Genomic DNA, 27,318 nt, shown 5'->3' on the forward strand with positions numbered 1-27,318 from the left:
TCAATTATACCTCAATAAAGCTGAGAAAATAAAATGTAAGATGAGAGCGCAAAAAATAAATTAAAAAATTTGAGAAGCAGAATTGGGATGTAAAAGCCTCTTTATCTTTCTGTCTCCATTCTTTCAGGACGGGAAAAAGGCAATAGCTGTTTCACTAGATGGAAAGCAGATCCAGGGATTGCAAAAGTGGGATACTGCACCTAGTGTTTTTATTGCGGTTTTGGTTCCAGACCACTGCAATAAAGTAAATATCATAATAAAGCAAGTCACACGCATGGTTTGGTTTCCTAGTGCATATAAAAGTTATGTTTACGCTATACTGTAGTCTATTAAGTGTGCAATAGCATTATGTCTAAAAAAAACAATGTACATACCTTGATTAAAAATACTTTATTGCAAAAAAATGCTAACCATCAGCTGAGCCTTCAGTGAGTAGTAATCTTTTTGCTATTGAAGGGTCTTGCCTTCAATTTGTAAACAAACAAACATGCAATATCTGTAAAACTCAATAAAGCACAGTGCAATAAAACGGTATCCTGTATTGTTAGAAAGAAAACTCATGTACATGACTTTATATTTTTTCTTTCTAAAGACTGGTAATAGGCTGTACATCTGCAACTCTAAGGAATATTTTAGCACCAAAAATTAAGGAATGTTTGGATTGAATAGATTAGAAGGTGTGAAGAAAGAAAAATGAGTTAGACTACTCATTCTCAAACTTGGCTAAACATTGAAATAACCCAAGCAGTTTAAAAAATATACCAAGCCAATCAGGAAGGCTGCATACTATATGATTTCAACTCTATGATGTGCTGCTAAAAGAATGGATAATTGTTTTATCTATTGCAACAGGAAAACGACCAGGGTTTAGGGAGGAGACAGGGATGAATAAGGAGCACAGTTTTTGTGTGTGTTTTTTTTTTATTGAAAGGGAAGGTCACTATGCATTTTTTATTCTTATGAATTATTAGCTGAAGCATTTGGAACAATTCCAGAGAAGAAAGATTTCACATTCCTTACACGAGAAATTATAGCTCTTTTTAAAAAAATTTATCTTTATTGTTGAAAGTATTACAGATGTCCTCCTTCCCCCCCCCCCCCCCATTAAGCCCCTCTACTCAGTATCTGTCCCTGCCCCTCCCCGCCTGGGTTATGCACATATGCATGTAAGTCACGTGGTTAATCTCTCCCCACCCACCCCCACCTTCCCTCTGAGATCCCTCTGTCTGTTCCATGCTTCTATGTCACTGGATCTATTTTGTTCATTATATTCCACATATGAGTGAGATCATGTGATACTTGTCCTCCTCTGCCTGGCTTATTTTGCTTAGCATAATCCTCTTCAGGTCCATCCATACTGTCCCAAAGGGTAAGGGATTCTTCCTTTTTATAGCTGCATAGTATTCCACAGTGTAAATGTACCAGAGTTTTTTTTATCCACAGAGGGTTTTTAGGGCAGTAAACTATTCTGTATGAGACCATACGGGTGGATAAATATCATTATACATTTGTGAAAAACCATGGAATGCACAATACCAGGAGAGAACCCTAATGTAAATTGTGCGCCTTGGGTGATAATGATGTGTTAGTGTAGGTTCATCAATTGTAACAAAAGTACTACTCTGCTGTGGGATACTGATACATGGGAGAGGCTATGCATGTGCAGGGGCAGATGGCATATAGGAAATCTCTATACCTTCTCTCAATTTCTCCATGTACCTAAAACTGCTCTAAAATTTTTTAATACACACACACACACACACACACACACACACACATCCTGGGTCCCTCCCCCAGAGATTGTCACTTTTATAAAAGGTAAAAAATGAGGCCTGGATGTCATGACTTCTAAAAAAATTAGATCTTAACGGTTCTTCTCACCAAAAAGAAATGGTAATTATGTGATACAATGGAGGTGTTAGTTAACACTATGGTGGTAATCACTTTGCAATACATAAATGTATCAAATTAACACATTGGACACCTTAAACTTACATAATGTATGTCAGTTATATCACAATAAAACTGAAAAAGGCATGTGGTAAAAGAAAAAAGATAATTACACAATTAATGTTTTGCAGCTGTGATAAGTGCTGTCAGGTAGTTGGGGAACAGTCAGGGAAGTCGTTGCTGAAGAATTCTTAAGCTGATTTCTGAGGAATGAGTAAAAGTTATCTAAGTGAGATCAATCAAAGAACCTAGATGCTTATATGCATAACCTGGGGACACAGACATTGGTCTGGGGAGAGCCTGGGGGTGGGGTGGATTGGGGTGGAGGGAATCAATGGGGGAAAATGGGGGACATCTGTAATACTTTCAACAATAAAGATAAATTAAAAAAAATAATAAGTAAATAAATAAAATAAAGGTGGCAGGGAGGGAAACTCCAGGTAGAAAAAAACAGCATGTTTTCTCAGAGGGCCTGAGATGGGAAGGAGTTTGTGCCAACACAACGGTTCTCCAACTTTGCTGCAGATGAGATTCATTTTTATATTTTAAATGTTTTTTCCCCCGCTGTGACACTTTATTGTTTGTGTATTTGAAGGCTATTATTTCTGTTGGTAAATTTTTACCTTCCTAAATACCTGTAGTTAATTTTACCTTTGGTTCTCTGGATCTTTCCAGATAGATATCATGTCTCATCTGTAAATACAAAGTTGTATTTCTCCAATTCCTATGCCTCTAATTTATTTCTTATGTATAACTTCATCGCCTGATAGTTCCTTTACAACGTTTAAATGGTTGTGAAAATAGTGGGCAGTCTTGTTTTGTTTCTGATCCTTGTGGAAATTCTTGTAGTGTTTGTTTTGCCATTAAGTAATAATGTATTTAGGACTAAGGTATACATGCTTTTTCATATTAAGAAAGTATCCATAAATTCCTACTTTTCTCTTTTATTCTGTTTTAATCAATAATGAGTGTTGAATTTTGTTAATTTTTTTAGTATCTATGAAAACAATTAAGATTTTCTTCAGATCTATTAATATGATGTATTATGTATATATATATTTTAATTTTTTTAATTGGTAAAATTACAGAGGTGGAAGAAGTAATTCCTAGAAGAAATGGGTTTAGGAAACAAGTTTTAGAGGCAAAGGAAGGTCTTTTGGGGCTTGGGACTGAGGAGGCTAATGGTAATGTGCTTGAAGGGGGGGGGGTGGAAAGAAGGGAAAGGGAGAGGGAAAGGCAAAGACAAAGGCCTGGGCTGCTCCCAGGAGGGAGACCCCTGATGTATTATATTAATAGATTTCTTACTATGAACCAGATTGTCTTAGTATGGTATTGGGCTTTATTTGCTAATATTTTATTTAGTACTTTTGCAACAGTAATAATAATTGATAACTTTTTGGAATATTTTGCTATTTTCTTTTTGTTTTTATCAGGTTTAGGTATTCCCATATAAAAGTAATCTGGCCTTTTATTTGGGGTAGGGATAGTTCCTTTATATATTTCTCTGTTTCTGCTATGGGAATTGAACTGTTCATGCTTTCTTTCCTAATGGGTTAATTTTGGTAAAATGTATTTTTCTAAGAAATTATCCATTTTGTCTCGTTTTCATATTTATTTGCATAGAGATCTATCTGTCAAGTAGTCTCTTATGGTATTTTAACTCTCTTCTATTTCAATAGTTCTCTCTCCCTTACCATTTCATATTGTGTATGTCTGTGTTTTTTCCTTTTTTCCCCTTGATTATGTTAGCCAGTGGTGTGTCTATTTTGTTAATTTCCCCCCAGTCATTTTTATTTACTAATTTGATTGTTTTTTTCAACCATATTAATTGTTTTATCTGTTATTATTTCTTTCCTTATGTTTTATTTTTGTTATTTTGCTATATGCTTTATCTTAGCATTTGGAGTTTGGAATTTAATTAATATATTTTTGGTCTTTTATTTTTACTGATATAAATGCTTAAGGCTATGCATTTCCACTTATCTGTGCTTTAACTATATCCCATTGAGGCTGGGATAGTAGCAGCATTTTCATTTTTATTATATTTTAAAAGTCCTTTAATTTTGATTTCCATTTCACCCACCCATTGTGCTCGTCTTTGTTCCCTTCAGTCTGGGATCTATGCTGTAGCCTGTCTAAAATGGTCCTGTTCCCTAATACCCTCAGATAAAAAGCCCCAAACCTGAAGCCCTCCATGGTTGGCTTGTTGCTCCAACCATGCTCTCTTTCAGTCATATACAGTGAGTCCTCACTTAACATCATCGATAGGTTCTTGGAAACTGCAACTTTAAGCGAAAGGACATAATGAACCCAATGTTACCATAGGTTAATTGATATAAACAATTATCAATTGTTTTGTGCTCCTGGTCACAAAAACATCATCAAACTTCTAAACAAATACCTAAGATATTAATAGATATTAATACCTTATATAGTAGTTATTTTTAGATAGTTTACTGAATGATTTTGAACATCTCTTCCCATATATTTAGTAATTTTTTTATGTAATTCCTTTTCTCCTAAAATGCATAAATGCATACCCAACAGACACAGACATATACTCTGTCCCTTTTTCAGCTCCTTTTCAAGTCAAATCCTCCAAAAACCATCTTAAAGAAATGTGAAAATGGGCTAGGTTAATGACATGCCACAAGGCAATTGATGTTTGATTATTTTAACACATTTCTTTTAACTAGTCCCTTAGGCTAGTCTGCCTGCCCTCAGTTTTATTTCATCTTTTTCAAAGTTGTCAGTTCTACATGTGGAGAGCTCTTCAGCAAGCAATGATAATGGAAGTCTTTTACCTTTGGACAAACTAAAGATTTAAGATATCCAGATACATGTGACTCCTGTAGGAGCGTTAATGTAGAAACAAAACCAAGGCAAATTGTTTTTGAACTAGACAATATTTATCTTTGGCTTCCTCTATTTCCATTTCCCCATCTTTACTATCTTAAGCCCTCATCTAAAGACCCAGAATCGTGAAGGCTTAAGCTCCAACTCCCTCCCAGCTGTGTTCTTATTCCCAAAGTGTTCACTCACTGAAGCTACCTACCTCCTCTTCACCCATTCTCTGCAATTTCTACATGGTAATTAGGTGTTCGGAACAAAAGCCATTTGCTTTAAGGACAAGTATAAACCCAAGTGTTCTTATCTTCCATTCTACTTCCAGCTTGATTATTGTTAAGTCAGATGGATCTGTGTTAAACTAGCCACAAAAAATCAGTCCTAAGGTCAGTGTCATCTAATATTTATAAGAATCTCATCAATGAGAAACAATATTCAGTGGGATTGTTTGAAGTACACAGAGTCTATCACTGTCACTCTGGAGCCCTGGAATATTTTATTTGTTTGTTTGTTTATTTAATTTATATTTATTGTTGGAAGTATTACAGATGTGCCCTAGCCAGTTTGGCTCAGTGGTTGGAGCATCGGCCTGCAGACTGAAGGGTCCCGGGTTCGATTCCAGCCAAGGGCACGTACCTCGGTTGCAAGATCAGTCCCGGGCCCTGGTCGGAGCATGTGTGGGACGCAACCAATCAATGTGTGTCTCTCATGTCGCTGTTTCCCTCTCTCTCTCCCTTCCACTCTGTCGGAAAAGCAACGGGAAAAAAAATATCCTCCACCCCGAATCTGCCCCCCCTTACAGGCCTTCACCACCCTATTTTTTGTGTCCATGGGTTATGCATATATGTATATAAGTTCTTTGGTTAATTACTCCCCACCCACTCCCCCAACCCCACCTTCCCACTGAGATTCATCAGTGTGTTCCATGCGTCTGTGTCTCTGGATCTGTTTTGTTCCTCAGTCTATTTTGTTTATTAGATTCCACATATGAGTGAGATCATGTAAAACTGAATCAGGAAGAATCAGAAAACCTGAATAGACTAATAACAACTGATGAATTTGGAGCAGCAATAAAAAAACTCCCAGCAAACAAAAGCCCTGGTCCAGATGGCTTTGCAGGGGAGCTTTCTAATTCTTTAAGTTGTAGGGTTGGAGAGTTTACTAAAAAATTTTCTTGCTTTTTGAGGTAGGCCTGTAGTGCTATGAACTCCCCTTGTAGGACTGCTTTCGCTGTGTCCCATAGATGTTGGATTGTTTTGTGTTCATTTTGATTTGCTTCCAGGAAGATTTTTATTTCATTCTTGATCTTATTGGTAACCCATTCATTATTTAATGACACGTTATATAGCCTCCATGTGTTTGAATGTTTTTGAGTGTTTTTACTGTAGTTGATTTCTAATTTCATGTTATTGCGATCTGAGATGCTTGATATGATTTCAGTCTTCTTGAAATTGTAGAGACTTGTTTTGTGTCCTAACATGTGGTCTCTTTGAGAATGACAAATGTGCACTTGAGGAGAATGTATATTCTGCAGCTTTGGGGTGAAATGTTCTGTAAAAATCCATTAAATCCATCTGATCTGGTGTGCAATTTAGAGTCAGTGTTTCTGTGTTGACTTTTTGTCTGGAAGACCTATCCAGTGAAGTCAGTGGGGTGTTAAAGTCCATGACTATGACCGTATTGCTGTTGGTCTCTCCCTTAAAGTCCTTAAGGTTATTATTGATAAGTCCTTATTTATTGCCATTTTAATCCTTTATGCCTATGTTTCTCTATTTCTTATTATTATTACAGCAGTAGCTTTAACATATCCTGCAATGCTGGTTTGGTGGTGATAAAACTCCTCTAGCCTTTTTTTGTCTGGGAAGCTCTTTATTTCACCATCTATTTTGAATGGTAGCTTTGCTGGATAGAATAGTCGAGGTTTCAGATCCTTGTTTTACATTACCTTGAATACTTCATGCCATTCCCTTCTGGCCTTTAGAGTTTCTGATGAGAAGTCAGCTGACAGACTTATGGGAGCTCCTTTGTAGGTAACAGATTACTTTTCTCTTGCTGCCTTTAAGATTCTTTCTTTGTCTTGAATTTTTGGCATTTTAATTATGATGTGTCTGGGCATGGGCCTCTTTGGATTCTTCTTTCTTGGGACTCTCTGTGCCTCCTGAACTTGTGTGACTTTTACCTTGACCAGGTTAGGGAAGTTTTCTGCCATTATTTCTTCAAACAGCTTCTCTAACTCATGCTTACTTTTGACCTCTTCTGGCATTCCTATGATGTGAATATTATTATGTTTCATGCTGTCCCACAGCTCCCTTAGACTGCCCTCCTGTTTTTTGTTTTTTCTTTTTGGATCTCTGATTGATTTTTTTCTACCCTGTCTTCTAATTCTCTGATCCAGTCCTCAGCTTCCTCTAACCTGCTGTTTATTCCTTCAAATGTATTCTTTATTTCTGCTATGTCATTCTTCATTTCTGACTGGTCATTTTTCATAGTTTCCATATCTTTTTTCATGCTGTTGAGCATCCTTACAATCATTATTCTGAACTCTATATCTGATAGATTGCTAATCTCCATTTCATTTAACTCTTCTTCTAGAGACTTCTCTTGTTCTTTCATTTGGGGTTATTTTTCTGTCTCCCCATTTTGACTGTCTGTTTGGGTTTGTTTCTATGTATAAAGTAGGCCTGCTAGCACTCTCAGTCTTTTTGGATGGTCTCTGGTGCAGGCCAATGTCAGACATTGCTTGTGACTGGCCTTGAGTACCCTGTTTGGAGCTATCTACAACCCACAGCTTGAGGTGCACTCTGTTGGGGCTGGGTGCATTTGTATAGGACCAAGATGCACACCAAAGTCTGCTTTTCCAAGGCCCAGGTCCAGAAGCAGGTTAGGCAAAGATTCAGAGCACTCTGAAGTCTGCCTCTGCCTACGGGCTGATTAATCTGATTCTCTTAATGAGCCTCAGGCTGTAGAAACTCCACGACATAGGGCCAGAGGTTTTCCAGTGGGTGGGGCAGTTGCTTCCCCCTCAAGCAAAAGCTGCTTGAAAGATAAATGTCTACCTGTGAAAGATATACTCTTTGATATTGAGGAATGGCTCAGCACTGGAATCCAGAGAGGTACCCTCTGAGCTCTATCTCCAGAGCCCACAACTCTAGATTCTCCTCACAGGGCTCCAGTCCACTCTGCCCTCCCTCTGCTGGAGCCCAAGTTTAGTGGCTGCACACAAAACTTTGTGCGTTGGCTCTTTAAGAGGATGCCTGCATTTCCAGCTGTTTCTTCCTGGCAGAGAGAAACCTGGCTGCTTTTCACAACCAGATGTTATGTGGGTACGTTTCTCAGTTCTCATGCTCTTAGCTGGGAAGCCCAGCCTGGGGTTTAGGCCCCAGAGTCCTCAGTGGGAACCCCCCACAGCTGAGATAACCCTCTGGGCCTTCAACTGCTGCCTGTGGGAGCCCCACCAGTGCTCTCTTTGCCTCCACACTTCCTACCAGTCTCTATGTGGTCTCCACTTTTCCTCCTTGGTTATGAGGGTGCTCTCCAGCTTGTCTTTAGTTACACTTGATTATTCAGGATGGTTTTTCTATATTTTAGTTGTAATTCCAGTTTTGTCCCGGGAGAGTGTCAGCATAGCTTCCACTCAGTCTGCCGCCATCTTTAATCTCTTTTTCCGTACTAATTAGTGTCAACACCTATTAAAGCCAGTTCTATTAAATTGTATATTCTTGGAAAGCAAACATTTCGATTGGTAAAATAAAAAAATAAATGTTTTAAATATAAATAAATAAAGACCTAAACCACTTCTAATATTAAACATTGAAATAAATGTGAGCCCGACCTGCATGGCTCAGCAGTTGAGTATCGACCTATGATCCAGGAGATGGAGGTTTGATTCCTGGTCAGGGCACGTTCCTAGGTTGCGGGCTCAGTACCCAGTGCAGGCCATGCAAGAGGCAGCTGATCAATGACTCTCTCATCATTGATGTTTCTCTGTCCCTCTCTCTTCCTCTCTCTGAAATCAGTAAAGATATATTAGATAAAGAAAAAGAAAGAATGTGAGTTATACATACATTTAAGAAAGTTAAATAGAAACAAGTAAGATAATTATTTTCCAACCCTCTTATTCCAGTTTAGGGTCATGCGTGGCCAGAATCTATCCTGGCAACTCAGAGTGGAAAATGGGAACCAACCCTTCACAGAATGCCCTCCTATCAAGGGGTGCATCTCACACACACACAGACACTCACTCCTACTTAGGACAATTTAGTTAGTTTTATTTTTTATATGTTATTATTGATTTCAGAGACAAGAAAGGAGAGAGAGAAACATCAGTGATGGGAGAGAGTCATTGATTGGTTGCCTGCTGCATGCCTCCTACTAGGAATCAAGCCCACAACCTGGGCATATGCCCTGAGCAGGAATTGAACCGTGATCTCCAGGTTCATGGGCTGATGATCAAACCCTGAGCCATGCTGGTTCGGCTCCCTGGGACAATTTAGACATGCCAATTCACCTCATTTGTACATCTTTGGGATGCGGATACCCAGAGAAAACGAGTAGCCAGAGAAAACATGTGCAGACATGGGGAGAATGTGCATATATATAAATTAACTCAAAATGGAATAAAAACCTAAATGTAAGACCTAAAACTATAAAACTCCTAAAGCAAATGTAGAAGGCTCATGAGATTGAATTTGGCATTGACTTGTTGGATATTGCACCAAAAGTACAGGCAACAAAAGCAAAAATAGATAAATGAACTATATTAAATTAAAAACTTTTGTTCATCAATGGACACAATTGAGTGAAAGTGCAAGCTACATAATGGGAGAGATTTTTGAAAATTATTTTATAAAAGGTTAATATCTAGAATAGATAGAGAATTCCTACAACTCAACATCAATAAAACAACCCAATTTAAAATGGGCAAAGGACTTGAGTATACATTTCTCTAAAGAAGATATACAAATTGGTCAATGAACATGGAAGATGCTCAGAGTCACTAATCATTAGAGAAATGCAAATCACAATGCAATGAAATATCTCACACTCATTAGGATGGCTATCAAAAACATGGAAAATAACAAGTAGTTTTGGTGAGGATGTGAAAAAGTTGGAACCCTGTGTTCTGTTGGTGGGATGTAAAATGGTCTAGCATGTATAGAAAACAAAATAGAGAATCCTTAAAAAAATTAAAACTAAAATGGTAATATGATCCAGCAATCCCACTGATGGTTACATGTCCAAATGAACTGAAAGCAGGATCTCAAAGAGATACTTGCATGCCCGGCATGTTCATTACAGCATTATTCACAATAGCCAAAATGCCAAGATGTGGAAACAACCCAAATGTATTCAATTTTTTAGGGAGCTATTTTGAATGGCATTTTTAAAAAACTTCCATTTACAAATGATCATTGTTAACACATAAGAACAGAACTGACTTTTTGTGTTAATCTTGCATTCTATGACTTGGTTAAACCTATACAGGTAGACAATAGTATTATGTGCAAATAGAAAACAAGTACAAGATGAGTATACGAATAACTCAAATGAATCCCGAGGACTGTTCCGTGTGCACTTGAGAAGAATGTAAATTTTACTGTTGTTGGGTGGAGTATTCTGTGTATCTGTTAGGCCCAGTTTTGCTATAGTGTTGTTCAGTTCCTCTATATCCTTATCTTCTGCCTGGTTGTTTTATCCATTATTGAAAGTGAGATAGTGACATCTAGTATTATTGTGTTGCTGTCTGTTTCTCTCTTTAATTCTGTTTGCTTCATATATTTAGGAGCTCTGATATTTGATACATAAATATTTATAATTATTTTATCTTCTTGGTTAATTGACCATTTTATCCTTATATAATGTCCTTCTTTGTCTCTTTTAAGAGCTTGTGACTTACAGTCCATTTTGTCTGCTGGATCATATTACCATTTTAGTTTTAATTTTTTTAAGGAATCTCCATTTTTTTTTTTCATACATGCTGCACCATTTTACAACCCACCAACAGAACACAGGGTTCCAGCTTTTTCACATCCTCACCAAAACCACTTGTTATTTTCCTCTCTCTCGGTTACTATTTGGATAAAATGTCTTTTTCCATGTTTTCACTTTCAGTTTAAGTGTGACGTTACATGTAAAGTGAGTTTCTCATTTAGTTGGGACCTGTTTTTTTTTTTTGTTTTTTTTTGTATCCACTTCAGCCAATCTATGTCTTTTGATTGGAAAATTTAATCCATTTAATTTAAAGCAATTATTGATATGGAAGTAGTTACTGTTGAAAATTTGTAAATATTTTTTATATGTCTTGTAGATTTTTGTCCTTCCTTTCTTTTCTTAGTGACTTTCTTTGTGCTTTGTGGATTTTTTTTTTAAAAAAAATGTTTTTATTGATTTTAGAGAAAGAGGAAGGGAGAGAAAGAGATAGAAGCATCAATGAGAGAGAAACATCAACATTAGTTGGCTGCCTCCTGCATGCCCCTGCTGGGGATGGAGCCCACAACCCAGTCATGTGCCCTAACCAGGAATCAAACTGGTTCATGGGTCGACTCCCAACCATTGAGTCACACCAGCCAGGCTTGTTGATTTTTTGTAGTGATGTGCTTTGATTCCCTTCTCATATCCTTTTGTGTATATTTTATAGATATTTTCTTTGTAGTTACCATTGTAATTACATAAAACATCTTAGTTATAACATTCTATTTTAAACTGATAAAACTTAATGTTAATTGCATGCAAAAACTCTGCTCCTATACAGCTATACATTTTATGTTGTTGATGTCACAAATACATCTTTACATACTGTATACCCATTAACATAGGTATATAGTTTTTAAGTGTTTTTATGTCATTTAAATTCTATACAAGAATTAAAAGTGAATTTATGAAACAAAATTGTATACTGTTAAGGTCCCAATCCAAAGCCTGGAAACAACTTACCTGGGCCTCTCCCCACTTAACAGGCCCTGAACACAATTTTGTCATCCAATACCCATAAGCCCTTTTGGGAAATTCTCTTCAACTTCCCAGCCAATAAGCTTTCTCCTCTGAAAGCAGCAGATGCTTTTACAGGAACACTGTCATTGAATGTCAAGCTTATCTCTTTGGATTTTCCTCTTTTCCTAGATCTTGACCCCACAATTACTTACTGCTTTGGTAGCTACCTAGTAACTTCCAAAATATGCTATTTTATTTGGCCCAGTTATTCAAGATGATTGAGAGCATCTTGTTGAGAGCATCTTAATCATCTAGTTCATTAGCAGAAGCAGAATCCCTACTAAGCTTTGTATCTCTAACTACCTAAGTCCTGAGATTGCAGTTTTGAGCAAACTGACAGAAATTCTAGCTATTTCCACTAGGAATTTATGAAGATGTGTATCCAGTCTCAGTGGACCATGAACCATTTCTGCTCATTGGTCCTGAACTGAGTGGGAAACACTGCTAACCATACTAATAGCAGTAACAGATTGACTTCTTCAGGGTTTCTGGAACCATCCGTAATAATAGTCATTGTGTATTATCTCAAAGAACCTTCTGCAAACCACAAGCGGCTGTGGTGTACTCTCTCATGAATTTCTCCCTGACAACTTAGATGTGGGGAGAGGAGGGTTGCTTGTAATCCTCCATCATTTGTATTCCATCTGGATTGTGGTATTCTGTTGGGTGGGAAAGAGAGAGGGGAGAGCTAGATTTTATGCTGCAGTATCACAATGTGCCAATGAAGTCTCATAGTGCCAGGGACCCTCAACCTAGATACTACACTGAACCCACTAGTAGGTGGAGTTTAGGTGTATTTGGGGTGAGAGGTAGGTGGAGATGGGTTGGATGGCTTTAGTAGCAAGCAAAGCTGTTTCTCCCACACTAGCATGAAAATGCAAGTATTTGTGAATTTCTTACCTATTTTCCCCCAGCGAAGAGAATGAGAAGTAAGGGCCACTGGTGAACACTGAGTTAGAACAAGTGAACATTTAGATGAGTGATCCCATCTACATAATGAATCTAATGGACTCATTGAAGAGTTTTCAGATCCTCTTACCCAGGCTTTGTGATCAATGTTTAATATCACTGGCAACTTCCTGACTGAAAGCAATATTAATTTGCTATTACCCTGGTCTGGGGAACAAGAATAAGTACCATGGGCTCCCAAGGCTTCTGTTAAGTTTATAGAAGTGGCTCATATTTTCTGAGACTAGTGTATATTGACTCTGCAAATGTGCTTCCAATTTGCTCCCCAGATAAACTCAGTTTGAACTCTATCCACTTTGAAGTTGAGCTACTAAATGAATTATAAGAATGTTTAACCTTTGAAAGCATGCCGTATCCCCAAATTTCTATTAAAACTACAGATAACTTCTGATTATGACAACTCAGAATTAAAAACTGAGCCACTTCTTGGTACATATCCAAAGGAAATTAAATGTGAATCTCAAAATGGTATCTGCACTCCCATGTTCATTGCAGCATTATCCACAATAACTAAAATACTAGAGCAACCTAAATGTCTGTCAGTGTACAAATGGATAAAGAAAAGGTGATATTTGTATATGTATGAGCATATACATACCATTTTCATTGACAGGGACGAACCTGGAGGATCCACAGGTAGAAACCTTTATGGGAAGTGAAATAAGCCAGACAAAGAAAGGCAAATCCTACATGCTCTCACTTATATGTGGAATCTAAAATAGTCAAACTCACCCTGACTGGTTTGGCTCAATGGTTAGAGTGTTGGCCCGCGATTTAAGGGTCCCAGGTTTGATTCTGGCCAAGAGCCTTGGTTGCAGGCTCATCCCCGGCTCCGGTTGAGGCGTACACTGGAGGCAGCCAATCGATGTGTCTCTCTCACATCAATGTTTCTCTGTCTGCCTCCCTCCCTGTCCCCCTCCCTCTCTCTCTTTTTCTCTCTCTCCCTCTCCGCTTCCACTCTCTCTGAAAAGCAATGGAAAAAATATCCTAGATGAGGATTAAAAAAATAAAACAATCAAACTCATAGAAGCAGAGAGTAGAATGGTGGTTGCAAGGGGTGGGGTGGTAGAATAGAAAATGAGGACGTGTTGGTCAAAGGGTACAAAGTTTCAGGATGAGTTCTGGAGATCTAATGTACAACAGGGTGACTACAGTTAACAATACTGTATTATATACTTGAAATTTGCTAAGAAAGTAAATCTTAAGTGTTCTTACCACAAAAAACTATGTGAGGTAATGAATATGTTAATTAGCTTGAGTGTAGTAATCATTTCACAATATGTACATATCAAAATATCAATTTGTAAACCTTAAATATATATGATTCCTATTTGTCAATTATACCTCAAGAGAGCTGGAAACAAACAAACAAACAAACAAAGAACTGACTTGAGTTGGTTGTCTTGCAGGTATGAAAGGATTGAAATCCCAATCCATATTGTACCTCATGTAACCATTGGAAAAGTGTGCCTTGAATCAGCAGTTGAGCTGCCCAAGATCCTGTGCCAAGAGGAGCAGGATGCATATAGGAGGATCCACAGGTAGAAACCTTTCTTGTTCCTCTTCTCCACTTCTACATCCCAGTCCCTTCTGTCCTCTTCTGTCCTTTCATCTTAGCAGCTCAACTGTTGAGCCCCCTTTTCTTTTACCACTCTGTGAGGATGCTTCATATCAGTCCCTAATCATAATGTTTCTCATACTGTAGGATAACAATCTCATTAACATTTGTTCATCTCCTGCTGCACTTTAAATCCTCCAAGGGCAAAGACACTTTTGGGTTATAAAAAAATAATAAACTATAATATCTTAGTATCCCCTATGCCAACCACTGGGTCTTGCCCAATAAATGTGTACTATGTGAAGGCTTCAATGAGAGACAGTAATTTCAAAATTATCTCTTTGAATTATATCAAAGCTCTGAATAAAGTCACATCTTAAAAAATCTTGAAAACTATAACAATGATGGAAATTTAAATTATATATATTCATCTAATCCAGATTGCAGACGTCTGGTGAAATTTATCATTTTGTTATATAGTCCATAACCATTTTGTTTTCCATTCACTGCTGCTTTGTTACTAACCTAAACTATTTTATCCCTTTAGTCTTACACATCTGGATTCAGTAACCAAGATCCATAATGGCTCAGGTAAGATTTTTTTCTTGAGTATAGGCAGTGATCTTTGAAATACTCAGCTGACAGAAGCAAATTTAGTTTAAGTGATTAAAGTGATTGGTACAAGTTATCCTCAAGTTTCCTTTTCCAAAAGCTTTGCCGTTCATTAATCCTGACTCCAACTTTTCTACTGAATGCCTTAGACCCTTGAATAACATAAATGCTACCTAGAGTAAGACTGGAGGAAAGACAGGAACGCATTTTATGGTAGACCTCCTCCGTGGTGTGCTGGTACATGTTTAATAACCAGTTCTCGGGGGGGGGGGGCCTGATTTGGTGTGTTTGCCATTTTCCATGGTATAATACCCCTCCATGGCTGATTTCAAACAACTAACATGGTCTCAATCAGATCACAAGCTTTCTGAAATTTCAACAATTGACTCTCGTAAGCTGGTCTAAATTGGTTCTAGCATACCACTACCAGCCTATTGTGGTGGGATTTGAAAGGGATGGATAGACAGACAGACAGACAGACAGATGAAAGGGAGGGCATGAGAGAGGAAATTGTTTCATTCCAATAAGTTTAGAAGGAATTCCTATACAAGGTCAAGGAACAGCAAGCTCAATACAATATACAAAATTACTTTTCCCCGACATATACAGCTACCCACCCACATTTCTTTAACCCTGAATCCCACACCATTCTGTGCAGTCTTCCCCAGTGGCTAACAAAGCCACCAGTGAGGAAGAAGGGGAAGCTTTTAAGTATTACAGATAATTACTTTGAGAGGAAAAGAAGAGAGAGATGGTTTAGTGTACCTGTCCCATCATTTCTATCTGGAGGTAAAACACAGCAAAGAGTTAAAAAGTTAAAAGTTGTTAATATATAAAATGTAGCCATACTATAAAGGCATAGTAATTTAAGCCAGAAGTGGACAAATCAGTAGAACTAAAGAGAGCACAGAAATAGGTCCATATATATATATGAATTTATATTTAAGAAAGATAGTACTTCAAATCAATTTTAAAAAGATGAATTATTCACTAAATAGTACTGGGATAGTTCATTTGTTTGTTTATTCATTCAAGAAACATTTGAGTATCTCTTCTCAGCTAGGCACTATTCTAGGCACTGGGGTACAGTGCTGGACAAAAGAGACGGTCTTAATTGTCAATGGACTTATCTTCTGTTTCCATTAGGGGGGAAATTAGATTCCTATCTAACATCCTACGCACAAAAAAAAAAAAAAAATTCAGTTATATTTATTTTTTTATTTTATTTTTTTATATTTAAATTTTTACTGTTATATATGGTACAATCACTTTGGGAAAGAGGTTAGTAATTACAATTACCAAATGTCCCACCAGTTTCTCTCCTAGGCATATACCCCAAAGAGTTGAAAACATGTGTTCAAACAGAAATGAGTACAGGAATGTTCATAGCAACATGATTCACAATAGACAAAGAGGGGAAACACCCAAGTGTCTGTCAGTGGGTGAATGGACAAAGTATAATCCATCCATACAGCAGAGTACTGCTCAGCAACAAAAAGTACAAACTACTGATACATGAACAATCTGGATGAATCGCAAGAGCAGTATGCCAAGTGAAAGAAGCACCACCCAAAATGCTACATACTCTGTAGTTCCATTTATCTAAAATTACAGAATAGGCAAAACTAACCTATGGTGACAGCAAGCACATTAGTAGCTGCTGGGGCCAGAGGTAAAGGGGCATTGACATTGACTGCAAAGGGAACTACAAGGAGTCCTCTGGGCTGATGGAAATGGTCTATACCTTGATTAGGGGTGTTACATGGTGTGTGCACTTGTCAAAAGTCATTGAATTGTATACTTAAAATGGGGTTGTTTTATTGTCTGTAGATTATGCCCTTGTAAAGCTCATTTTAAAAGGAAAAAAATACAGGAGGAAAATATGAGAGGATATTTTTCAAACTCTAAGGAGGTAATGGCCTAAATATAATTGCAAACCCTGAACTCAAAAAGGAAAGACTGACTAAATAAGAATTAAAGACTTTTATGGACCCCTTCAGAAAAATCAAATTGTTCATAATAATCTTTAAAAGAAATATGGGTTAAGATTAAATTATCAGTTTTTCACCTTTTCTTTTGGCAAAGATTAAACTGAGAGATAATTTCATGAGGATGTGGGAAAAGTGAATGCTCCCATATACTGTTCCTGGAGGTATAATTTGGTACAATCTGGAAAATAGTGGATAATCCATTTTAAAATATACATTGACTTGATTATAGCAATTCTACTTCCAGAAATGTATCCATCAAAAATTTGCAGGACAGCCCTAGCCAGTTTTCCCAGTGGTTAGAGCATTGGACTGCAGACTGAAGGGTCCCGGGTTCGATTCAGGCCAAGGGCACATACCTCTGTTGTAGGCTCGATCCCTGGCCCTGGTCCGGAGGCAACCAATCGATGTGTCTCTCTCACATCGATGTTTCTCTTTCTTCTCTCTGTCCCTTCCATTCTCTCTGAAAGAGCAATGGGAAAAATATCCTTGGGTGAGGATTTAAAATAAAAATTTGTAGGACAAGTGTGCAAAAATAAATTTAAAGGGGTATTAATTGCAGTCTTTATAATAGCAAAAAGAAACCCCAAAACACAGATGCCACTGAAATTTCCATCAACGGAGGATTTATTAAATTATACATCTATTCTGATAAATATTGTACAGCCCTTAAGAAGGAAAGCTAGATCTTTATTGACACAGAAAGATGTCTATAACATATTGTTATGTGGGGGAAGAGTAGCATCCCAAATCATAGTTTTTAGCCCTATCTGGTTTTGCTCAGTGGTTAAAGCATTGACCCACTGACTGAAGGGTCTCAGGTTTGATTCCAATCAAGGGCATGTACCTCAGTTGCAGGCTCCAGCTCTGGCCCAGTCAGGGCACATGCAGGAGGCAACCAATCGATGTGTCTCTCTCTCATTAATGTTTCTCCCTTGCTCTCTCCCCTCCCTCCCTCCCTTCCACTCTCTCTGAAAAGCAATGGAAAAAATATCCTCGGGTGAAGATTTAGAAAAAAAAATCATAGTTTTTATTCTAAAGTACACATACACACACATATACATATAGCTTGGAAGATGTACCCCACTGTATTACTGTGGTCATTTTCAGTAAGTCATATATTATGAGAGAGAAAAAGATATTTCCATTAGGTGAAATTGGTTTTAAAAAGAGTGCCATCAAATTCTTGTCTCACTATGAAGCTAAACATTTATAGTAAGGCATGAAAGATGTTAACTCTCTTACTCTTCATCTCTCTGTTTTTTCCTCATTTTAATAGAGGAGCTTTCAAGTGAGTTGAATTAATGTATTTATTTCTTCAATGTACATAACATTTGAGAAGTGATTTTCCTATTGGACTTGAGGAAAACTAAAAGTTGCAGAAGGTAGAGTTCTGGCTCTCTAGGAAGTTGTGGTCATTTACAGTGTGGGAAGGACTGAGGACTGGGGAAAGAAATCCTTCTGTAGCTCTTAGCCTTTTTGCCTAAGGGAGTAAAGAGCTGGTCATTTTCTGTTCTCTGCTCAGCTTGGCTTCCCTCTGGCCTATGTATCCAGGGGTGTTCAGGAATGCCTCAGAATAGGTAACTCTGCTCAGCTGTTCTGTCTTTCCTCTGTCTGGACGTAGAAAATTGTCTGCCAGTCCTACTTATTGCACTTTTTCTACTTCCTCCTCCAACCCCTTCTTTCTGTGTTCACAGTTGGGGGGCTGCTGGTGGTGGAGTGTTATTTCATCTGTGTTTTTCCTATTGAAGTGTTTACCAAGAATCTGTGCAGTCAGATGTCAGCAGTTAGCGGGCCTCTCCTACAGTGGTTGGAGGACAGACTGGAGCAAAACCAACAGCATTTGCAGGAGTTGCAACAAGAAAAGGAAGAGCTTATGCAAGAACTTTCTTCTCTAGAATAAAGTGGGAGATAAAAGGAGGTAACAAACTTTTTTTTCCCAATGGTCTGAAAATTCACACACCTCATATATAGGCAGACAATGGAGCAGCTCCTTGTATATCCACAATGGATGAGTTTTATGCATGGAATAAACACAAGACATCTTCCTAAAAATTTCATTGGGGCTTAAAGAACCCTCTACCTGTAACTGGCCTGCAAAGAGCATTGCAAAATGATTTAAGGAGAATATGAAAGGTTTTTTTTTTAAGGCTATGGAAGGTGCATTGGCAAGGACAACCTGTAATAAAATGTCTGGGTAATATATTTTAAATGTTTATTTTCCCCTTGTTTAACTTGGAAATATTTATTTTCATTTTCAGATACACTCCCTAGAATAAGCTGAAGGAAAAGGAGTATTTAATGTTTTAGTTTTATAGTTATGATGTTTATGTTGGACAAGTAAATAAGTACACAAGGTTTATGTCTTCCTTCTTGATCTCTGAAATGTGTATTCTGAGATACCTATCAAAGTTGAATCTATGTGGGTTCCTTTCTAACCAAATAGATTAGTTCTAGCATATCTGACTCTGAAGTAAAATTTTATCAAGCAAATCCTATTTACCTAGGAACTTCCATTATAAATGTGTTTTTCCAGAAATATTTAGCATTTAGGATATAACAAAAATCATACTTTAACATGTTCTGTTGCATTATTCTTACCTTGTGTAACCACAGATGTTAAATGTGTCTTCAGAAAAGAGTCAAGCCTATTGCATACTGGAAATTAAAGTGGGAACTGGAGGAAGTAGAAAGAAAGTAAACAAAAAGAGCCCCAATCTCAACAAAGCATTGGTTTTTGTTTCTTACTTATCCTTAGATTATTGTTTTTCATGTTTTAAAGTATAGTCTAGAACCACCTGTACCAGAATCACTTGGAGGTCAAACTTCATCTCTGGGGGTGGAACCCAGAAATTTTTGTGAACTCCCCAGCTGATTCTAAGGCATGCTAAAGTTTGAAAACCACTACCCTAGGGCATATGCAGTATAAATGCTATATTTTCCCTAATTCCTCACAGCCACAGTTCTTCTCTATTTTTTCTTTCCCTATAGGAAAAATGAAAATATCCAAGTGAAAAATTAAATAAGCTAAATCAATTTTGAAGAAAAAGTTGGAAGACTCACATTACCTGATTCAAGACTTATTATAAGACAGGAGTAATCAAATAGTATGGTCTATGCCCAACTGATTTTGACAAAGGTGCAAAAGCAATGCAATGAAGGAAGGATAGTCTTTTCAACAAATGATGCTGGAGTAATTGGACACCCAAAGGCAAAAAATGAACTTTGACATAAAATGCAAACCTTATACAAAAATTAACACAAAACGTATCATGGATTTATATGTAAGATGTAAAACTACAAAAATTTTAGAAATAAAATCATAGAAAAATCTTCAGGATCTTGGGCTAGGCAACAAGTTCTCAGCCTTTACCCCAAAAGCACAATCCTAAAAGGAAAAGTCGATATATAGGACTTCATCAAAATGAAAAACTTTTGCTTTGCAAAACCTTTAAAAGGAGGAAATTATTGAGAGAATTATTTGCAAACCATATATCTGATCAATTTAGAATATATAACAGTAAAAATAGTCCAATTGGAAAATGAGCAAAAGGCATGAATAGACATTTCACTAAAGAAGCTATATGAATGGCAAGTAAGCACATGAAAAGATGTTGCACTTCATTAGTTATCAGGGAATGCTGATTTATTACTACACAATTATCAGAACACCTAAAGAAAAAATATTGAAAATACCAGATGCTGTTGAGCATACAAACTGGATCTCTCCTACATAGCTGATAGGAATGTAAAATGAAATTTTAATAAAGTTAAACATATATGCATCATGTGACCCAGCAGTTGAACTCTTGGACATTTATCACAGAGAAATGAAAACCTATGTTGGCAAGAAAACTTGTACACAAATGTTTTTAGCGTCTTTATTTGTAATAGCCCCAAACTGGAAGCAACCCAGATGTCCTGCAATTGAGTGGTTAAACCAACCATCCATACTATGGAATACTACTCTTCAATTGAAAGGAATAGACTATTGATACACACAACTTGGATGGACCTCAAGGGTATCATGATGAATGAAAAAAAAAAAACAGTCTCAAAAGGTCACATACTGTATGATTGATTTATGTAACGTTCTTGAAATGACAGAATTACAGAAATGAAAAAAGGATTAATGGTAGTCAGGCATAGGGTCTGGAGGTGTATGGGGTAAATGTGACTATTAAGAGTTCCTTTGTGCTGATGGAACAGTTCTGTATCTTGATTGTGGCATTGATTAAATGAATTTATATCTGTGCTAAAACTACATACACCTACAAATGAATGCATTAAAATCTGAGTAAGTTCTGCAGTCTGGTAAGGAGTATTGTACCATTGTATCATGTGAAACTGGATAAGGTCTGCAGTCTAGTAAAGAATATTGTACCATTTTCAATATGTGGGTTTTAAAGTAGTACTATACTTATGTAAGATCTTATTACTGGGGAAAACTGAGGGAAGGGTACATGGGACTCATTGTACTATTTGCAACTTCTTGTAGGTCCATAATTATTGCAAAATAAAAAATCATAAGTACTAAATAAGGTACTAGGATTTATGGTACTTATTTTATGAAATAAGGTAAAAGTAATAAAAAGAAAGTCTAAGGGCAATAAAATGATTTGAGTTTTTTACAGGCCAACCTCGAGCACACATCCCTTTCCCTTTCTGGGCTTCATTTTATTTTTTTATAAGGTTAGAGTAGATGGCCACCAAGTTTCCTTTTAGCTAAGTGTTCAGTCTTTAAGTGTTAAGCATCACAAGGAACAGTGATGTGAACAAGATGTGTCATTACTTCCCACTTGCACCAATCTGGTTTATACAATATACTGCATTCGGCTCACGATTGTGTATTCCCTTCTGGTCAGCAGATTCTATTTTCAATCACAGCCAAGATTCTGATGGAAACAGATACACACGTGTTTTCTTTCTTTGTTTTCTCATCTGTTCATTCAACTCATTGCATTCTGACCTATGCCCACATCACTCCATTCAAACCACTCCTGCCAAAGTCACCAATGACCTCCACATAATGAAAGTCAATAGATGTCTTTCCTGTCCTTAATGAATCTTTCAGTCCTGACACAATTGGCCACTGTTCTTTGAAATATCTCTTTTGGCTTCTGCTATTCTACTCTTTTCTGATTTTTCTCTTCTCTGGCTGTTTCTTCTCAAATTCATTCATAGGCTTCTTCACATTTGCTTACTTATATGCAGTTGACAGACAAATCTGTGTCTCCATCTAGACTAGAGGGGGGAATGTCTGGCCTGCAGGCCATATATGCCAGCAAAATAATTTGATCTGGTTTTGTCAAGGTGACTGCAGGCGGACTCAAAATTCAACAAATCTAGGAGCTTTTTTCATAGCTAATTTTTAAGTTGATAATTTTGTATGGCCCACAAATGATGTTATAAATATCCAAATGGCCCTTGGCAGAAAAAAGGCTCCCTACCCCTGATATAGACCTTTGTGCGAACTCTAGACCTACAATTCTACCTGCCTACTATAGATTTCCACTCCGCTGTCTTAATGGCACATCATCCAGCAATCAGTTACACTAAACAAATATGTGAATTGATTAAGCAAATAAATATATTGAGGAAAGGGAGAACTAGGTTTTTCAGTGTCAGAGAAATGATTTACAAACATGAAAAGGGGGAAGGGTAAAATGAACCTCATGGTGTTGGACTGAAATTGGAAGTATTAATACAAACTTTTTTCCCAAAGGGAAAAAGTATGAACTTGATCCAAGATGGGGGCAGAGTAGGTAGAAGTTACACTCACCTCCTTCCAGGACCAAACTAGAATTTCAAAGAAAATATAGAACAATGAACTTGAATAACCAACTGACTAACTGAACAGAAGTCTTATAACCAAGGATTTATAGAAGAAGCCATATCAAGACTGCTAGGAAGGGTGGAGACGCAAAAAGGGCTGGTCCTACACAAATATGCAGTGGCTGATAATCCAGAGGGATTCCCAACTACAGAGGTCCTCCCTGAGGAGCATAGGGTCTTAACTTCATGCCAGGCTTCCCAGTCTATAGCACCAGAGCCAGTAAAAGGAGCCCACATAACATCTGACTATGAAAATCAGCGTGGATTCTGTCCGCCAGGAAGAGATGGGAGTCTGTTAGAAATCCAGGCACCCTCTTGCACCCTCTTAAAGGGCCAGCACACAAAATCTCATTCACAGCCACTCACCCTAAGCTCCAGCAGAGAGATGGCGGCTGGGAGCAGAGTAGTCCTGTGAGGAGAAGGATTGTGTGGCTGTGGGGAGAGAGCTGAAGGATCAGTCGACAGGGTCCCTGTGCTGAGTCCTCCCACGGACTCCATCTTCCTTGGGTCAGGGACTCCCCTACTTATGGCATCAGCTTGGGGAATGCACTAACCCCACACTCCTGACTCCCTGCCCCCCCACCCTGTGGAGCTCACACCCCGCAGAGGAGTCAGCTGCCTGACCCCATGATGTAGAGGTCCACGTGGGCTCGGGGTGTCAGAGACCGAGTGGCGTGGCATTGGGACAGGGGCCATTCCCCCACCTTTCTGAAAGCCTGACATCTACTGACCCCCCAACAGGAGATCCACTAGCCCCACCCTCCCAACTCCCAGGCACCCTGCCCTATTGAGCTCAGACTCTCAGGGTGGTCTGGGCAGCATCCAAGAGAGATTGATTTGTGTGGTTCTAGGGCAGGGGCCATTCCCCCTTCATGCAAGCCTGACCCGCATCACCCTCCAATAGGAGATTCACTAGGCCCAACCTCCCAATTCCTGAGGCACCACTCTGCTGAGCTCAGGCTGTCAAGGAGGTCCAGGCAGAATCCAGGAGAAAAAGCTGTGTCACTCTAGGGTAGGGGCCATCTTTACCTCTCATGCCTGACTGAAACCACTGTGCCCCTGTAGAGCCCTCCCTTCACATGGCCAAATCTTGATCTGTTTGGGCCTGATGAACTTTGCTGGCCTCACCCTGATGACTCCCTTAGACCCTTCCCCACCAAAAAGGTCTATGTGCACCTGGTGGGTGGGAGCTGGCCTTAGTGTACCCTGGGACTTTTGCTGAGTGGCCTCAGACCCAGCACAGGCAGTGAATTTGAATCTGTATCAGTTTGGTGACCACCACCTGCCCCTACCTGGTGACTGATGAGAACCTACCTCATGCAACTTGCATACCACCAGAGGCCTTTTCAGTGACTGAGCCTAGCAGGCAGCTGGCAGGCAGACGCAGGTGAAGGTGGATCTCAGGGTGCCTTGGGCCTTTTGCTGACCTGCCCCGGACAAAGTGCTCGTGGAAGTGAGGCTTGGTGCTCAGCTTGGCCCTTCCCACTCACACCCAGGCCCAGCAGAGGTAGCCACAAACTGGATAGCTTTGTAGCTCCAGACAGGTAGTCCAGGACCAGTCACAGAGAGTGCCTGACATTGACCTGCGCCAGACTCCCTCCCAAGAAGCCCTAGAATCAACACACCAAGTGGCAGACTTTAGAACACATCAGAGCAGGACTCAATTAGCTCCAAAAGCAGCACATCCAAAGGGAGATCTCAGTAGGCACCAGACTCTGCTGCAGCAAATTCTACTTCATGTGGTTAGCATCTGCACAGCCACTCAAACACTGTGGCCAGGGTCAATCCTCACAGTCAGCCAGCCTGAGGGTCAACCCTGAGCACAGCTTGTCCAACAGCAATCAAGACTTAAGTATGACAGGAAGGCTCACATAACCCACCCAAGGGACATCTCTGGAGCACCTTGCTTGGGTGATCAGGAAAACTGTGCTGTTGAGCCTCACGACACACCAATCACATAAGGCCTTCAAAACAAGATTGGGATGTATAGCATATCTAACTAATACACAGAAACAAATACAGACAAGCAGCCAAAAATGGGGAGACCAAGAAACATGCCTCAAGTGAAAGAACAGGAGAAATGCCCAGGGAAAGAACTAAATGAAATGTAGGAAAGCAATCTATCAGATATAGAGTTTAAAACAATAGTTATAAGAATGCTCAAGTAACTTAGGGGCAGAATGGATGAACTCATTAAGAACTTAAACAAAGAGATAGCATGAAAAAAACATAAAAACCATAAAAAAACCCCTACCAGTCAGAAATGAAAAATACACTAGAAGGAATCAATGGAAGGGTTGATGAAGCAGAGGCTCGAATTAGTGATTTGGAAGAGAACATAGCAGAAAACACCCAATCAGAGAAACAAAAAGAAAAAATAATTTTTAAAAATGAGGATAGTTTTAAGGGATACTTGGGACAACATGAAGTATCACAACATCAGCATCATAGAAGGAGAAGAACGAGAGCAAGGGATTGAAAACCTATTTGAAGAAATAATGACTTAAAACTTCCCTAACCTGGTAAAGGAAAAAGACACACAAGTCCAGGAAGCACAGAGAGTCCCAAACAAGATGAACCCAAAGAGGTCCACAGCTAACATCATATTCAATGGCAAAAACTAAAAGTGTTTCCTTGTAGATCATGAACAAGACAGGGATGTCCACTTTCACCACTCTTATTCAACATAATACTGGATGTCCTAACCACAGAATCAGAAAGAAGAAGAAATAAAAGGCATCCAAATTGGAAAGGAAGAAGTATAACTGTTGTTATTTGCAAATGACATGATACTGTATATAGTAAACCTTAAAGATTCCACCAAAAGACTACTAGAACTGATAAATAAATTCAGTAAAGTGGCAGGATACAAAATAAATATCCAGAAATCAGTTGCAGTTTTACACACCAATAATGAACTATCAGAAATGGAAACTAACTCTTGGTGCTGCCTATGGAGGTATCAGCCATCTCCTATTCAGCACCATGGCTGCCCTCAGACCCCTCATAAAACCCAAGGTTGTTGAAAAGAGGACCAAGAAGTTCACCCAGCACCAGTCAGACTGATATGTCAAAATTAAGTGGAACTAGTGGAAACTCAAAGGCATTGATAATAGGGTGTGCAGAAGATTCAAGGTCCAGATCCTGATGCCCAACATTGGTTATGGGAGCAACAAGAAAGCAAAGCACTGGGAAGTGGCTTGCAGAAGTTTCTGGTTTACAATGTCAAGGAGCTTGAAGTGCTGCCGATGTGCAACAAATCTTAGTGTGTTGAGATTGCTCAAAACTTCTCAAAGAACCATAAAGCCATTGTGGAAAGAACAGCCCAGCTGGCCATCAGAGTCACCAATCCCAATGCCAGGCTGTGCTGTGAAGAAAATGAATACACAGATTGTGTACACATTGTATTTGTGTTAAAACCATAAAATTCTGCCATCTGGAAAAAGAAAGAAAGGGAAACTAAGAAAACAATCCCATTCACAATTGCTTCAAAAAAATAAAATAGAATACCTACGAATAAATTTAACCAAGGAGATAAGAGACTTATACTCAGAAAATTATAAAACCCTGAAGACAGAAATTGAAGAAGGTACAAATAAATGGAAGCATATACCATGCTTATGGATAGGAAGAATTAACAATGTTAAAATGTCCATACTACCCAAAGCAATGTATAAATTCAATGCAATTCCTGTCAAAATACCAATGACTTATTTCACAGAACTAGAACAAATAATCCAAAAATGTATATGGAACCACACACACACACACACACACACACACACACACACACACACACACACATAGACAAATAGCCACAGCAATCCAGAGAAAGAAGAACAAAGTTGGAAGAATCATGCTACCTGATATCAAGTTATACTACAAGACGATAGTAATCAAAACAGCACAGTACTGGCATATATATATGTTGACCAAGTATATAAAACTAGAATATTTTTAAGAAAATTTCACTCAGAACATTTACCTTGAGACAACATATTTTGTGCCATAAAATAACTCAACAAATTTTAATATATTGAAATAATAAGAAATATGTTCTTTGCAACAAAAGCAGTACTTAACTGTAAATGCCTATATTATTAAAAGACAAGCATCTTAAGGAAGGTAACCTACCTTAAGAAGCCTGAAAATAAAGAGAAAAAAAAAAAAGAAAGTAAGTAGAAGGCAGGAAATAATAAAGAAGGGAAATCAATGGAATATTAAACAGATTATAGACAAAATCAGTGACACCTAAAGGTAGTTCTTTGAGAAGATCAATAAAGTTGATAACTTTCTAGCCAGACCTATCAAGATAAAAATGAGAGACGACTTATATATTACCAATATGAAGAACGACAGAAGTAACATCACTGCAGATTACACAGGCATTAAAAGGATAATAAAGGAATACTATTAAACGAACTGTATGAACTTCTGTATCTGATGCTGAATGAAGGGTAGGAGGACATTGTTTCAGGCAGGATACAAATCCCATGATGTGTGAATGAAGCCTCGCTAACAAAGGATTCCCAAAGTACCATCGTAGGACCACTTCCCAAGATCGGAAGA

At 38.3% G+C, this 27,318-nt stretch overlaps 1 protein-coding gene and 1 pseudogene across 1 annotated transcript in view; both read left to right on the top strand.

Annotated features, from left to right (window-relative positions):
- Window positions 1-21,455, top strand: part of BRCC3 (BRCA1/BRCA2-containing complex subunit 3) — a 62,205-nt gene extending 40,750 nt beyond the window's left edge. The window contains exons 8-11 of the mRNA XM_016216922.2: window positions 14,166-14,297; window positions 14,862-14,905; window positions 18,666-18,835; window positions 19,906-21,455. Coding sequence (XP_016072408.2) covers window positions 14,166-14,297; window positions 14,862-14,905; window positions 18,666-18,817 — 328 coding nt within the window. The 3' untranslated portion in view covers window positions 18,818-18,835; window positions 19,906-21,455. The remainder of the gene's footprint in view (window positions 1-14,165; window positions 14,298-14,861; window positions 14,906-18,665; window positions 18,836-19,905) is intronic.
- A 4,252-nt stretch (window positions 21,456-25,707) lies between these two features.
- Window positions 25,708-26,515, top strand: LOC107540211 (large ribosomal subunit protein eL32 pseudogene; annotated as a pseudogene).
- Window positions 26,516-27,318: the final 803 nt, after the last annotated feature.

This window comes from Miniopterus natalensis, chromosome X (assembly GCF_054644295.1).
Source record: "Miniopterus natalensis isolate mMinNat1 chromosome X, mMinNat1.hap1, whole genome shotgun sequence".
In the NCBI taxonomy this organism is placed as follows: Eukaryota; Metazoa; Chordata; class Mammalia; order Chiroptera; family Miniopteridae; genus Miniopterus; species Miniopterus natalensis.